This window comes from Cebidichthys violaceus, unplaced genomic scaffold, assembly GCF_023349555.1.
Source record: "Cebidichthys violaceus isolate CVI_PGR_0920_01 unplaced genomic scaffold, fCebVio1.0.p SCAF_2, whole genome shotgun sequence".
In the NCBI taxonomy this organism is placed as follows: domain Eukaryota; kingdom Metazoa; phylum Chordata; class Actinopteri; order Perciformes; family Stichaeidae; genus Cebidichthys; species Cebidichthys violaceus.
This window is the reverse complement of record NW_027176372.1, coordinates 16,737,299-16,752,612: the sequence shown is the minus strand read 5'-3', so window position 1 is coordinate 16,752,612 and position 15,314 is coordinate 16,737,299. Positions and strand designations below refer to the sequence as shown.

General features: G+C 41.9%; 1 protein-coding gene across 4 annotated transcripts; it reads left to right on the top strand.

Moving 5' to 3' along the window:
• The first annotated feature begins 22 nt into the window (after window positions 1-22).
• On the top strand, window positions 23-11,966 carry LOC137875504 (early endosome antigen 1-like). 4 transcript variants are annotated; one of them, XM_068714815.1, is made up of 18 exons: window positions 23-111; window positions 681-849; window positions 1,282-1,345; window positions 1,926-2,762; window positions 3,437-3,925; window positions 4,038-5,447; window positions 5,591-5,680; window positions 6,053-6,208; window positions 6,445-6,540; window positions 6,823-6,945; window positions 7,074-7,127; window positions 7,237-7,794; window positions 8,427-8,645; window positions 8,871-9,594; window positions 9,991-10,121; window positions 10,203-10,256; window positions 10,340-10,561; window positions 10,787-11,966. In XM_068714815.1, the coding sequence occupies exons 2-17, from the start codon at window positions 713-715 to the stop codon at window positions 10,466-10,468; spliced, it is 5,271 nt and encodes a 1,756-aa protein (XP_068570916.1). In that variant the 5' UTR covers window positions 23-111; window positions 681-712; the 3' UTR covers window positions 10,469-10,561; window positions 10,787-11,966. The 4 variants fall into 4 exon arrangements, with proteins under 4 accessions (XP_068570916.1, XP_068570915.1, XP_068570913.1 ...); XM_068714814.1 differs by having other exon boundaries at window positions 1,204-1,345; window positions 4,098-5,447; XM_068714812.1 differs by having other exon boundaries at window positions 1,204-1,345; window positions 5,594-5,680.
• The last annotated feature ends 3,348 nt before the right edge of the window (window positions 11,967-15,314 follow it).

Below are 15,314 nucleotides of genomic sequence, written 5' to 3'. Positions count from 1 at the left end.
TTCTAAGGAAACAACAGAGCAACAAAGTTCTCCGAGCTGAAGCTGAACTTACTGGAAGCTCGTCGCTGCATTGAGAAGACAAAACTACAATCAAAGGAGCGCAAAAAACAGGTTGTGTTTTCAGTTTACCTTTAAGAATTTACTCCTTTGAACATTAATCACTACAACAGCTAATTTAAACTGTTTTTAGAATACAAAATCTGCAAATTAATGATTTTCTTATGATACAAATGTGACTTTGTCATCCATTGACTTTTGTATTCCTGTCTGTATTTAGTTATGCATTAGTCAAACCTTCTTGCTAGCTTACTTAGTAAGTACAGCAACCAAAAACTGTTTCAGTGTACATCGGGGCATGTGAGTAAAAGTTTGAACCTGTCCTTTAAGTTTTTGGGGTTTGGAGGATTTGTGAGATGTGTAGGAGGGGCAGGAGGAGACAGGATGATTAGGAGGCGGGGTAACCTGAGCGATACCTCAAACTTGCTACCAAGCTGTTGACATAGTGAATAATAGATGACTGTATTTTGTACTTTTCTTTGGATTGTCAGTGTTTTGTCTTTGTCAGTGTGTTTATGACGGACGTGTAGATAATAAAAAAACTAAACAAGCATCACAGAGAAGATATGTAACAGTTCTCCCTGTTTTGTTTAAGTCTGACACCATCACTCCCTGTCCCACAGGTAACACTCACCGAGTGGGCACAGGCTAACCAATGGAGGATCAGATGACCTCATCAGATGTAACGGGTTCCGGAAGCAGTTCTGTTCCCATGGCAACAGACTCTTTGGGAAGTGACCTGGAGCAGAGTGCAGGTTCAACCCAACAGTTTGACGGCTACCTGAGGAACAGGTGAGAGGCTGGGGGAGAGGGGATCCAGTGACACACACCTACCTGCTACTATATACTCACTTTTGGCCACGGTGATATCGCATATCACACACACACCTGAGTGCTCTGCACACTTGCTTGTGAGCACGCTGCCGCTAACATCTACCCTGGAATTACTCGCTGTAGGAGATGTTATTTGCATGTTTTCATCTGTTCTCGCATTGGGAGGTAAAACTGAATGAAATTTGTAGATATTGAGATCAAATTAAAAGAGGAAGGTAAGTAAACCTTCCAACTTTATGTCAATGTGCAAATTGGCGTTAAGTGGTTAATAAGATGTAACGTGAGCTCGTCTGTCTTGTGTTGTGGTGTTAGGATCAGAGAGTTAGTGAGGTCAGAGAGGAGTCTGCTGCTACAGCTCTATCAGCTAGCCTCTGCCTCTCACCTCCCCAGCATGCAACACTCCCAGAGACTGGACCAGAGACTACACATGCTCAGGGAGGAGGTCAGGACCATGGTGAGTGCTCAGGATCTCTGAATGCATCAATAGGCATGAATGTACAAACTGTAAAACATGAAGACTGTAAGTGTCATGTAAGTCTTGTGAGGTTGACTTTAGTTACACAGGTTTTACCTACAAAAGGTCTGGACTAAAATACCTGTTCAATGACAAATGATAGAAAATAAACTATGTATAGTAGGCATTCTCTGTAATTTGGAGGATACCTTTTCATTGTACATCTGCTTTTAAGTAACTACACTGTGGTGGTTTGATAGATAGATAACGTAACTAATTCCCAGAGGGAAAACTGGTTTGTTTGCTCATGCACAGTCAAAAACAGAGATCACAACAGATAACATCTACAGTAAGGTCTACTACTACACTACTACACTGACACCCAAACTAATTCATATTCTAAGAGGACACCGGTGCTCAGGAGACCTCCAGGGTTAAACATGTAGTAAAGCAAGCTCTGAGTAACTGCGTTGAGATTGGAAGGACAACTCAGGAGTTGGTTTCCGCTGGCCACACTGTGGCAGCTCTGTCTTTAATATTTATTCTCTTTCTCCAACCTTCTCTCTTCCCACCGACTCAGACCCAGGACAAGGAGCGAGGGGAGCAGGTTTGGAGGGACAGACTGCAGCGCTGTCAGAGGCAGCTGAAGGCCAAAGAGGAGGAGATGAGTCGCCAGTCGCAGTACTTTCAAAACTTTAAAACCCAACTCCAGCACAAGCTCAGCCTGGCCCGGGACAGAGAGCAGAGCCTACAGAACAGGATCTACACTTTAGAAAAGCAGCTGCTGGACATGACTGTGAGTGCCGCCACTGGCATCGCAATGATCAGTGCAGTCAGAATTACTGCCGGGACTGTAACACACTGGGAAGAACAAGAGAGGCTGCCTCCCATGAGAGGAGAGGGTGAAGGAGAGGAGGAGAGAAAGGAGGAGAGGAGGAGGCAATGGCAGCCAAGTGTGGGGTATAAGAGAGAAGGAGGGCTGGAAGGTGAGAAAGAGATACAAGGAGAAAGAGTCAAAGAAACAAACTCAAATGAAGCCAGGCTGCAAGGCTTCATCCTGAGCCTGCAGGAGGATCTCAGGGTGCTGCTGGAGAGAGAGGAGGGTGGGATGACAGAGAGGAGGGGACTTATGGAGCAGCTCCAGGAGGCCCAGGAGAACAGCCACTTCCTGGGCTGCCAGGTGGAAGAGATGAAAGCCGAGGTGCTGCAGCTGAAGCTGTCTGAAAAGTCCTTGATGGAGGAGGTGGAAGAGCTGAAAGAGGAGAACCACAAACTCCAGCAGATACTGAGGGATCCAGCTAACCAAACAGCCAGTCAGTCATTCACGGTGCCTGAGTCCACATGCCCGAGTCCTGGGTCCAACACTCTGTTACATACCACTGCCATGGGACACCTCTCAGTGGGGAGCTCTGGAGAGGTGCGTAAGACATGATTATTATTTTTCGAACATTTATTTATTCAGTTAGTCTCATTGAGATCAAGGCCTGAGTACGGCACAATAGACCAACAACAAAATGCAGACGTCTCTTAAAAGGTCCAAAACTAAAAGTTTAAATCATCCAATAGGATGAGACATCCATTTGATTTGTAGTTCATTTGATTTACAAGGTGCGAAGTAGTGGAAGTCTTCCCAAGTTCAGTATTTACATTTACAGTAAACAACTATTGGAACAACTTTTATTATTTGATAACAAAAAACGTTAAGACTGTTTACTGTTCAACTGATCAATTAGTATTTTTTATGTAGATTTTGGTGTTTTATGTGACTAATTTAACCAGTTTTTCACGTCAAATAAAAATATCTGAAGGGAACATTAATATTAGATCTGGTGTTAATATTGTCTCAGTGTTGTAAATTCCTTTCTGTTAATATATGACAAGATATTACAGCATAAAAAGCTCTTTTGCGAGGATTTAGGGTGTTATAACCACCTCCCCTTTTTGTAAATTCTTATACAGGTATAAATAGAAATATATCACTATAGCTGACTGAGACATGAGTTTGGATAATGTTCTATTAAGTGTTTTGACATTTTCATTTTTGCATGAATGATTCTCAACTCATGTCCCTCAACTGTGATCTCTGTGTAGGTACATCTAACGCCGGATGAGGGAACAAGCCAGCCTCAATCTTCTGCAGTTCCACCAGTTCACCACCAGGAGGAAGCAAAGAGACTGCAGATCAACACAGAGTATCAGTCCTCATCTGCCAAATTAGAATCAACTCCACCTAAAATCTTTTGCCAACTTGGCTCCAAAACCAACCCCAGCCTCCAGTCACTCTCCTTGACTACAGAGACACTGGATGAGTTTAAAGTGGGGACCTGGTGCTCCAGAGGGATCCTAAACCTGGAGAAAAGCCCCAGTGAGGAATCTGATGCCCTGAGGGAAGCCTACAAGAGCTTGGGGTTGGGGGAGGATCTCAAAGCACATCAAGAACAATGTGACAGCTTGAAGGTCTCCCTGGAGCACGCACAGGAGCAGCTGCAGATGATGGCTCAAGAGAATACTCAACTGAAATTACAACTCGGGAAAGAGGGACGAGAATCAGAGGCGGAGCAGGGGTCTTCAAGAGAAAAGGTATGTCACAGGGGTTGCAATATTGCCATTTTTTTTAATACAGCTGAAATGACCAACACTTAGATACACAGTTTTCCAGTATTTCACAAATTCTACTTCTTTGTATACTCAGATTAGCACACTACCTGCCAGTAATGGAGCTGAAGATACAGCCATTCTCACCCTTGCCCAGGATGATCTTCTCCAGGCCCTGAATCAGGAGAACCGGGCCTTGGCGGACCGGATCCAGGAGCTTCTGGCTCACATTGAGCTCAGAGAAGAGGAGATCAAGAGGGAGCAAACCCAGCTGACGGAGCATATCTCCAAGCTAGAGGGAAACAGAGTCCGACTGGAGCAGGAGAACCGGGAACACGAGTGTTTGATTACAGAACTCACCAAGAAGACTGAGGATGATCTCAATACCATCATGGAGCTGCAGCAAAGGTTAGTGGAGAGGGAGCAGCGTATGGAGGAATCACAGGTTGCCAAGAAACTGTGTGGATCTCAATTGGAAAGTGAATATACAGCTGCAATATCTGGAAGTTTTCAACAGAACAACGTAGAAGAATGTGTGGACAGTTTGGTGGAAAGTGTGCTAAATGGGGAAGAACCACAGTTGATGTCCAATCAACAACCATATTTGACTGCAGCTTCAGCACCTGGTTCTCAGCATGATAATCACTATGATCCTCTGCAGAATGTTAGTTCACTGACTGCTCAAGTAGGCCAGCTCACCAAGTCGGTCCAGAGCCTCAAAACAGAAAAAGAGGAACTGTCGGGCTGCATAAATGCTCTCAGAGAGCAGCAGAGAGAAGTATCTCTGTCAGTCCAAACACAAACAGAAGACAAACAGCAGTTAACTCGAACAGTTTGGGGACTGAAGGAGGAGAAAGATGGCATCTCGATATCTCTGGCTGGTCTCAAACAAGAGAGAGAGCAGCTTACCAGGACAGTCTGTGGGCTGAGGGATGAGAGAGACCAGTTCATAAGGTCTATGAGTGGCCTGAAAGAGGAGAAAGAGTCTTTGTCAGGTCTCAAAAGAGAAAAAGAGAAACTGTTAGAATCTCTCTCAAGTGGCAAAGGAGAGAGAGATCAAATCATGCAGTCGCTACAGAGTTTACAGACAGAGAGTGACCAGTTAAGCCAGGCGGTGCTCTGTTTGAAACAAGAAAGAGATGAGCTAACGAATTCCCTTAAGTGTCTGAAGGAGCAGAGAGACAAAGAACAATCATCTTACACTTCCCAAGAAGACAATGACAAGTTAATAAAATCAGGTTTGAGAGAAGATAAAGAAAGAATTGAACATTCAATCAGTTGTTTGAAACAGGAAGAAAAACAGATAAAGCTCTTACTTCAGGGCCTAAGAGAGGAAAGAAACATCCTCCAAGCTGCTCGGCCCAGCCAAACACAAACAGAGGAGAGCAATCAGAAGCAGCATCTGCTGAATCCAAAGTGTGCCGTTACGACAAAGAAGACGGACAGCCTTGTTGGAACAGGAGCTACACAAAGATGTCCGGCTCATGACCACATGACCTCTGTACAGGTATTAAGAGTGGTGGGATTCATGCCTCTGTGTATTACCCTAGTGTCTGTTGTGTCAATTTTAATATCTTTAAGCATTGTTGCTCACAGTGTGTTGTTATGTTGGATCACTGTGCACTTATGCAACATGTTTTTGATGGAAAGCAGGAGCAAAGTGATCTGATGAGGGAGATTGAAGCTTTGGGAGCAGAACTAAAGAGGTCACTGGACGAACTGGACAAGAGCCATGTAGACGTGAGTTTACACAACTTATCCTTTCTTCACTAACGTTTGTGGACGTTTGTAGTGTTTTCAGATTGTATTGACTTCAGACATTCTGTTGATTAAACTAAATAATATTGATTCCCAACTCAAGGTCCACTTTAGTGTTTTTCTTATTATGATTTTCACTGCATTTAGTTGGTTAACCTTAACCTTAAAGAGCAGACACATCATCCTATTGGCTTGGAATTAGTTTTTTCATGGGAAGTTAAAATGCAGGTGTCACTTAGTAACAGATCTTTTTTTAGTCTTTAGCTGTCTGTTTGATATTTACAGGACAGCGGTGCATCATTGGATCATCTCACTAACTTAACGTGTTCATGTTAATGTTTGTGGCATTTTCAGACCAAGTGGCTTCGCAGTGAATTGTGTCACTCAGAAGCCGCGAGGGAGGAGGCGGAGAGAAAGGCGGCCGAAGCAGATGAAAAGTTGGTGAGGTTGACAAATGAAGCTGATCAAAGGGAAGAAACCAGAAAGGAACATGACAGCCTCATAACCCAGGTATTTAACCAAAAAGACAGCAGAAAACATTCAGAGAGACATGCACACATTAAAAACATACACATAGGGTTTAAGCTGTAAACATGTCTCGTAGTTTGGACACCCTGTTGTTTTGCTTTTCACTAACTTTACCTCTAGGTGGAAACCAAGATAAACACATTATCCATCTGTCATCTGTGTCTGTGTCTGTCTCCTATTCATCTGTGAGACCTAACCAGTGTTTGTGTCTGCCACAGGTGAAGGAGCTGCAGAGCAAAGTGACAGGCCTGGTCAGGGAGAAGACACAAATAGAAGAGCAATACAAAATCCTTACAGCTCAGCTCAAAGCTAAGGTAACTTTTACGTTTGTTATTCTAGACTTTATGTCTTTCACTATAATGAAGGTCTTCAGAACATCACTGTTCTTCAGTTGTTTGACTTTTGATTATGTTTAGACTACTTTAAAATTGAGCAGTAATAGATAATACATACAAATGAGAGTTCCTATTACAGATGTGTTTGTGTGTGTGTGTGTGTGTGTGTGTGTGTGTGTGTGTGTGTGTGTGTGTGTGTGTGCGTGTGTGCGTGTGTGTGTGTGTGTGTGTGTGTGTGCGTGTGTGTGTAAAACCTCACAGACAGTGGCCCTAGAGGAGCTAAACTCTGAGTATATTGCTCTAAAACGAGGGCAGGGCAGCACGGATGATCTGAGCGTTGTTCTCATCTCACTCAGGTCACGTTATAACGACATCAGAGCTAAGGTGGGTAACCAGTCAGCTGTGGCTTTGTGGTCCATGCTAGTAAAAGCAGTTAGTTCTATGTTGTGAGCGGATGAGTTTCTAACTGTGATTTCTAAACTGTAGTTTCTCCTCTTTTTTTTTAACTGTAGTATGACGCACTGAAAATGAGGAGCCAGAATGATCTGGAAATAGCTCCTTTAAAGGTGAGGAAAGACAGATATAGCTTTTCATTCCTATTGTCATATTACACATTTTGTGTTGGACTGCTCTGAGCAGTTGAGTTTGACTGACAGGTGTTTTGTCCAATAACAGGCCAAGCTGTCTTGCCTGGTGGGGAAGTGTCAGGAGAGGAACAGCTTGTTGGTTCAGATGATGAAGGCCATGCACAGTCGCGGCTCTGTGGACTCCACACTCACCCATCAGGTGGAGCAGCTGCTCAGTGACGCTGCTCTGCAAAACTACAGCGCAGCATTCACACCATGCAGCATCGTAAAGACCCAAGATTACACCACCGGGTTTACGTCAGGATTTATTTCCAAATTCCAAGACTACAGCAGTGGATTCACACCTGATCAGACGTGCTCTACTGTACCCCCACTTGTAAATCAGCGACACCAAAATGGATTCACACTGGAATCCGAAGTAAAATGTAGTGAAGTAAAAAAAAAAAGTGAAAAACACACATCTTTAGTCACCACTGAAACAAATTGTCAAGACTGCCGTAGTGGAGTCACACCTGCACCAACAGAAATACAAAAGAAAAATGCCAACTCACCTGTGCCAACCTCACCAGTGCAAGAGCATGCCAGTGTCCAAGCAACATCACCTGATCCTGCACTAAAAGAGAGCTTCATCTCCAATAGAGCTCAGGTGAGATAATGCTATATAATATATATATATATATATATATATATATATATATATATATATATATATATATATATATATATTTTTTTTTTTTTTTTTTTAAATGACTCAGGCTTAAAGGTTGTTCATGTAGCATTTTGATAGCAAAACAGTAAACTATTACTGCATTCATTTTGTGAAATCATTTTTGGCTACCATGCCTGAATTAATCTAAAGTAATACAGAACAAAAACTAATTCATTTATAGTTTGTTCTTTTATGTTTTCACTTTCAACATATTTATTATTTTCAGTAAAGCAAACCCTCTCATCAAAGTGGAAAAGATCCTGTTGGCAACTGGGTTTATGGGAAATGCTGTCCTAATAAGAACGCTAGCATGAAAAGATAGTTTCACAGTGTTTCATAAAACTAGTCAGGTGCCCATATGCTATTGAGGTTTTTCTTGGTGTAATAATTCCCCTTGTTTCACACGTACATATGAGCATGAAGCTGCCACAGTCGCAGCCATCTTTACAAGTTATCTCAGTTCATTTGACATTAACATATCAGTGTTGTTTGTAAAATTGTTTGTACTTTAAAATGTAAATTCATTTGGGAGAAAGACTAATATCTGCCTTTTCTCAATCCCACCACAGCCCTCGCCCTCTGCCAGTGGACCAGAGACATTTGGATCTCATTACTCAGATACAAAAGGGAAGTCCTCCCCAGATCCGACCAGTTCCACTGGATCCTCACTGAGTCCGGCTCCTCCCTCCTCCAGCACGAGTTTCAGTCCAAGCAGGAGGCTGAGTAGTCCTGAGAAGATTATTAACCTGCATGAGCAACTGCAGAAGACTCTAATGAGCAGCTATCAGGTACATTGAAGCTTTTTGAACATTCCGCACTACACAGATGGAGGTTGATGTGTTAAGTATGAAAAAAAAGCATTGCTCTTATGTACATGAAAATTAATGCACAAAAGACTATATATTCATATTTTTATGCACCAAAACAAATTCCTTGTCTGTGAAAACCTACAAGGTTTGACTTCAATGTTATGTTAGTACATGTCTAATAAATGCTTTCCTCTTAATATCAAGGCTCCGGTGAGCAGAGGAAGATTACAGCAGCCCAGGAAAAGTCTCTCATTTTCAGCTTCTGCAGACCTGCGAGCAGCCTCTCAGACGAAGAAGCAGAGCCTCAGCTCTAATGTACCACGTACCGACTCTCTGCCAGTCACCGCTGCTTCGAGCCAAGCTAAGCACACTCCAGCAGTGACAACCACCAATAAGTCAACAACACTTTTTAATGCAGTCGCCTCTCGATCTGCTAATATTACATGGAGTCCCAACATGTTTGCTAACTTTAAAGCATACACATCTGAAACTACACCGTCTGCTCTATCTAGCTCTTCTAACTGTCCTTCTGCCACAATGGCACCTTGCAAAGCCAAATCCATCTCAAGCTGTGGCACTAATATAACATCCCCAACACTGGCAAAGAAACTCACTGCTATCCCGGCTAAATCTGATGCTAAACACACAGCTTCCAGTCCTTTAACTCTGAAGATCGCTACCTTTGACTCTGATGTCTTGACATGTTCCGACACTTCGCCAAAAACCACTGCCTCAGACACAACTGCCCCCGAGGCTCTTCGTTTTCACATGCCTTCTGAAACCGATGGTGCTGCACCTGCATATCATGGACCTGTATTTGCTGCATCCTGCACTCGACCCGCTCATCGCTCTCCTGAGAGATCCAACAAGTCTGACAGAAAATCCGCTGATGCTCGAGAAAAGGCCAAGACGGCAATACCCAAACCAGGTAATGCACATATTTAATATTTGAGATTATTTACATTACTGTTTTGCTTGTATACTGCTGCAATGTGATTATACCCAGTCTAGATATGGACCATTCTTTGCTTCTGTTTCTTGTAATTGGAATAATGTCTTCCAGAACAAATTCTGCCAGTTTGATATTGTCCTGTTTATTGCTCACATACAGTAACACACTGCAGTACATGTTGATAAACCTTTACTAAACTGCTTGGATTTATTAGTAAGTTCACTATGCAGTGAGTCCTGTTATGTTAATTTATTCTGGTTGAATTTCAAAGTAAAAGAGTACCTTGTGTTTACAGCATTACAAGCATTGAATTGTACAAGAAAGATAGAGCACTGTGCTTGATTTTATTGTATTTTGTCTTATCACCTCCAGAAGCTCCAGCTGAGGTTCGATCTGTTGAGGTAATCAAAACAGTGGGCCAGAGCCGCCTCATGATTGGCTGGGAAAGGCCGCCACTTGACGAGCTGGGCTGCAGTAACGGCACATTTGTGTACGGATACCGGGTAGGCAGAAACTACATGGACTGACACATGGACTTTATTATTTGTTTCTTCTTGTACTTATTATTTCCTTTCACCTCTCAGGTGTTTGTAGATGGAGACTTCTACAAATCTGTCATGAGCTCAGCGTGCACCAAGGTATCAGGCTCTTTAAAAGATGCTAGCACTCCTAAAATAAAACTTAATAATAGCAATTCATATTCAAATCTTTGTTTCTACAGTGTATTCTGGAGAATGTCGATCTGAGTGTCCCAGTTCACATCAGTGTCCAAACGCTGGGATCTAACGGTGTCAGTTCAGACTTTGTCCACACCATGTACAGGACCTCAGTCAGAATAGACCACCACTGAGTCTCAGTGTCTGACTGACTGTAATGGTGGCTCTGTAGGATTACTGCAACTTCTCAGTGGAAACCTTCGCTGCCAGTGGCCAAAGTTTGAATGGTAAATTGTGTATGTGCTTATGTGTCCGTGTTTAGTTTGTTACGTCTGTGAAACAGTGTTTATCTTGTGATTAAAATAAATAACTATGACTTTTAAGTGAAATCTGATCTAATTGATATTTCAAAGAGGGCTTAAAGATACTTTTTCATACCAACACTTTTCATTCTCCTCTGTGTTCTGTGTGACAATCTATTTTTTCCTTTGTCCTGTGTGTCCGCCCTTCAGTGCACAGCCATCTATAGCTGCAGCTCTCTGAGGGGCCGTCCTAACCTCCACCTCAGCAGACAGCGAGGGAGACACCGTCACGCTGCTTGGATACCCTCAGGCTCAGGTCAACCAATCAGAAAAATCTCATGTTTTCTCACTTTACCAGCCTACGAATACACATGTTGACCTGTGGCCGGCCGCTAAACCTCAAAACGATTAACTGAAGATGTCATACAAAATAAAACTCTTGCCTCGGCCCTGAGAGTTAATCTGCATGTAAAAGCAGGTGATTGATCGTTGTTGGAAGAACCTCCCGTTTCATAGTTGCCACCCATGGATCCACCTCTCGAATGGCTCGGACGTTGTGACTGCTGAGTGAAAAGCCAGAGTGGCTGCTAATCAAACAAATCCAGATTAACTGATACAAAAAGAAGTGATTCTTCATTACAGACAATATGACGTCAAGATCAATCACGTTGTCAAAAGCTGCCAGTGACACTAACATTTATAACACTGTTCCACCAAGACAAAACGTATTGGAGGAATATCTGAACATTTTAACACTGTGTTAAACAGCGAGAGATCACGTGTGACTGCTTCATCGGAGATCCATGCTGCTGCCTCTCTTGACTCTGTGACGTGAACAGCTGGCTAAAGGGACACGTACTGTATCAAAAGCCTTCTTTTTTTTAAACGTGTGCAGTATAACATCTGACTTGATTTTTACACATGAAGCCAAATATGAGAAAAAAAAAAAAAAAAAGATTCACTCCAAAGACTTATCTGTTTGCTTCTCCTCACAGGTCTACTCCAAACACAGGAGTTATTTAAGTTCTGACATTTGCACACAGTCATTGTTATATCTGATTATATCTGATATCAGAAGATGAAACTAAGAAAAGAGATTATCACTGATATTTTTTTTGTAGAGAATATTATATAAATATGCTAATGTACAACAAACTGTACGTCTTTTAGTATGAGTGACACTTTGTTTTTCATACCTAATGGATGTCATGTTTGCACGCTCGTATTGTTTTATACAATGCTCACAACACACACAATCTTCTTTTGTTACTGTATGTACGGGTGTGCAGTGATCATGGTGCAGCAAAGGTATTTTTCTATCAGTAATTGATTCCCCGTTGATTCCTTACGACTGTACAGAGAATAAATGTTTATATGATATTGACTGTCATTCCAGTGTCTGTGTGTGTTTGTGAACTGTGCTAAAAAACTTAAACAGCTCTGGTTTACAAATGCTTGTTCAAATCAATCCAGAGTTGAGATTTAGTATTTTGGATAGTGTGTTCCTGTCCAGAAAACATGTCTCCAAATTTGGGGATTCAAAAATGTTTCTTTAAGAGCTAAAGAAAACATTACAAACCGATTTGATTATGTGACAAGTCTTTTGTCACAAAGCTGAAAATACATTTCTGCTCTTGGAGATACATGGTTTTCATATGACAGTGACAATACATTTGTCTAATTAAACTCGTGTATATAATGAATTATACAATTCTTACATTTGACTGTTTATTCAACCTAAACACTTCCCGTCAATGACCACTAGATGGAAGACATTCATGGATGACTTTGTGGGAAGTAATTTGTGTGTGTGTGTGTGTGTGTGTGTGTGTGTGTGTGTGTGTGTGTGTGTGTGTGTGTGTGTGTGTGTGTGTGTGTGTGTGTGTGTGTGTGTGTGTCTCTGAGTGTGTCTGACAGGTGCTTTCACCAGAGATTTAGTGGGGAGGATGATGCTTACCTGCATACAAAGACGTGCTCAGGCAGCCTAAAACATCTTAGTGTCTTCTCTCTCATTCAATACAAACCAGGCACAACCCCAAAAACTGAGAGAAGAAGAAGCATCAGCAGCTTAAAAAAAAAAGGAGCCTAATAATCACATGCAGCTTTGGGAACTCCTCTGAGAGCATCATCGCTCGTGCTCAGCAGAAAGAGCACCAGGTGGAGGAGGGAGTGTGTTTGAGTGGAGGGATATAGGTGTAGCACTTCGTACTGTGAGCAAACACAAAACATTCCTCGTCTTTTAAGTTTATTCTGCTCCTCTTTCTCTTTTCCTGTGTCTGTTACTCACAGTAAACTTTGCATAAACGTCTCGCACTACAGATGAGTATTCAAAGAAAAGTTAGACGTCTTTTCCCTTTTGTACAGACACCATGTCATTGTTTGAAGTGGTGGAAAGTAGTTCCTCAAGTGAAGTGCACATTTTAAAGATACTTGGACTTTACTAGTCCATTTCATATCACTATATACTTATACTTAATGCTTTAAAATTCAGAATACATTGTTGCACTTTATACTCCACTATATTTATTGGACAGCTTGACTTTACAGATTAAGATTTTACATACAACATATATTAGAAAATATGATGCACTGTTATAGATGTAACTACGTTAGTTAAAAAGATATCTTCCTTGACCTATTACAACACTAAAATGTAACAGAAATAATAATCCAATAATACAACATATAAAACTTACAGGAGGCATTTTTCTGCGTTATGAGTACTCATAACGCCCATAAGTACATTTTGCTAATAATATTTCTCCTTCTCTCATCACTTAACATTGTAGGTTAACCACATATTCAGTGAAGGAAATAGTATTGATACAAGCTTGAGTCTAGTGTATCTTCTCCAGAATTATAATTATATTGAACATACTGTATATTATACAATTCATAAAATGTCATCTAATTTGTGGTTTAGTATCATTTTAACTGGATCAAAGCAAGCAAAACATTTCTCTACACAGTATACTGAAGTTTGTTCCAGCCTTAATACTTAATTTAAGTATTCTATAGTATTTTGTATAGATATTGTACATCTATACAAAAAAAATGTGTCGGTAATACATGTATTGAATGAGAATAGGGTGCATTTTTGGCTACATTGCATGTTGGATCTTTTTCACCTGTCATACACCTGTTAGGTTGGACTCGAGATTTAGATGAACTGGAGGTCTAACAGTAGCCCTGCACTGCACCAACTAAAGAAGCCGCAATAAGCACACCCGGCTCCTTCAGCCTAAGAGAAGCTCAGATGGACCCACGGGACTCTCATTACACCCACCTTCATTATTAACACACACTCCAACATATATGACGCCTCAGGACAGTAGTGTGTGCGCTTCAAGTCTTGTTTACATGAGTTAATGACCTCTATGTTAATACGTTTTCCATGATGTTAATGATGCCATAGCTCAGCTTTGACTCTTCCCATGTAGGCCACCATGGGAGTTGCAGTGGAGAGTGATGGAGGAGAGATGGGAGGAAAGCAGGAGCTGTAGTTAAAAGGAAGTGTGCATGCATGACTTGTCAGGGGCACGTCAGTCACAGCTGGGCTCAAGCTTCCTGTGAGGATATTCTGTTGTGATGTTTAAAGACACTTCTGGAGCTTTCTCTCTCTCTCTCTCTCTGTGTGTGTGTGTGTGTGTGTCCTTTGCATATGTGGCTGAGCGAGTATCAGCACTGCAGGGGATATCTTCTTCTTGCAGGAGTGTGTGTGTGAGATAGACAGTTGCTATCAGCAGGTTGTCTCAAAGGGAGGGGGGGAGGAGGCGATGGTGTGTTGAGGTTTTAATTTCCCCCCAGAGGGGACGTTGTCACTCCATCGCTGCCACTGACACCCTGAGCATCCCGAGCCTAAGTGGGGTGGAGGTCTGGAGTGGACTTCTAGACCTCGGGGGCAACGTTTGCTGCTCACACCCAGGGATGAGCTCTAAAAGTGGGTTTCTCTCGCCGCTGTGTCTGAGCAGATGGGTCTTGATGCTGGAAGGTTTTGTTTTGGTGTGTTGAGTTGTCGTACAGCAAGACTGTTGTAGTGTTTGTGTGTCATTACATGGGTTGTGTGTGGTGTATGTAAGTGCTGGAACTTGCATGGGTATTATCATATTATTCAAACACATTATGACACAAAAAATGTCATCACAAGAAAATTACCAACTGCTGAGCGCTTATCCTTTTTGTATGTGTACAGATTTGGCATTTTGTATTCGTTCTTTCTCTCCAGTGTGTGTTGAGATGCCTCCTTTGTTCTCACCATCTCTGAGTCTGTTGTTGTAGCCATATCAGTCCATCTCAGTGCCTGTTATATTTAGAGGCAAACCACTATCAGAGCTTACAGCTGGCCGCCTGTGATTTAATTCTGACAGATCTACTGCGTTCAAAGCAATCTCCTCTCTCTCCTTGCTCATTTTTCTGCCCATCTCCACCCCCTCTCTCTTTGTCCTCTCTTTTCTCTTCTCTCCATCTCTTCTTCTTTACACTTTTTATATTACTTTCACCACTTTAAGCCAATCTCGGTTCTTTTTTCCCCCTTTATACATCTTAAGCTCTCAATTTCAACTCAGTCTCTTTTATACAATCCTCATATTCTCCTTTCATCTTTACCATTTTCCCACCCAAGTAGTTTATATTACTGCCTTTCTCTCTCTTTTCTTTGCCCCCTTTTTCAGTTCAATTTGAAGAGCTTTATTGCAGCTCCTCTTGTTTCTTCTCTCCTTTACCTCTAGTTCTCTTTCAA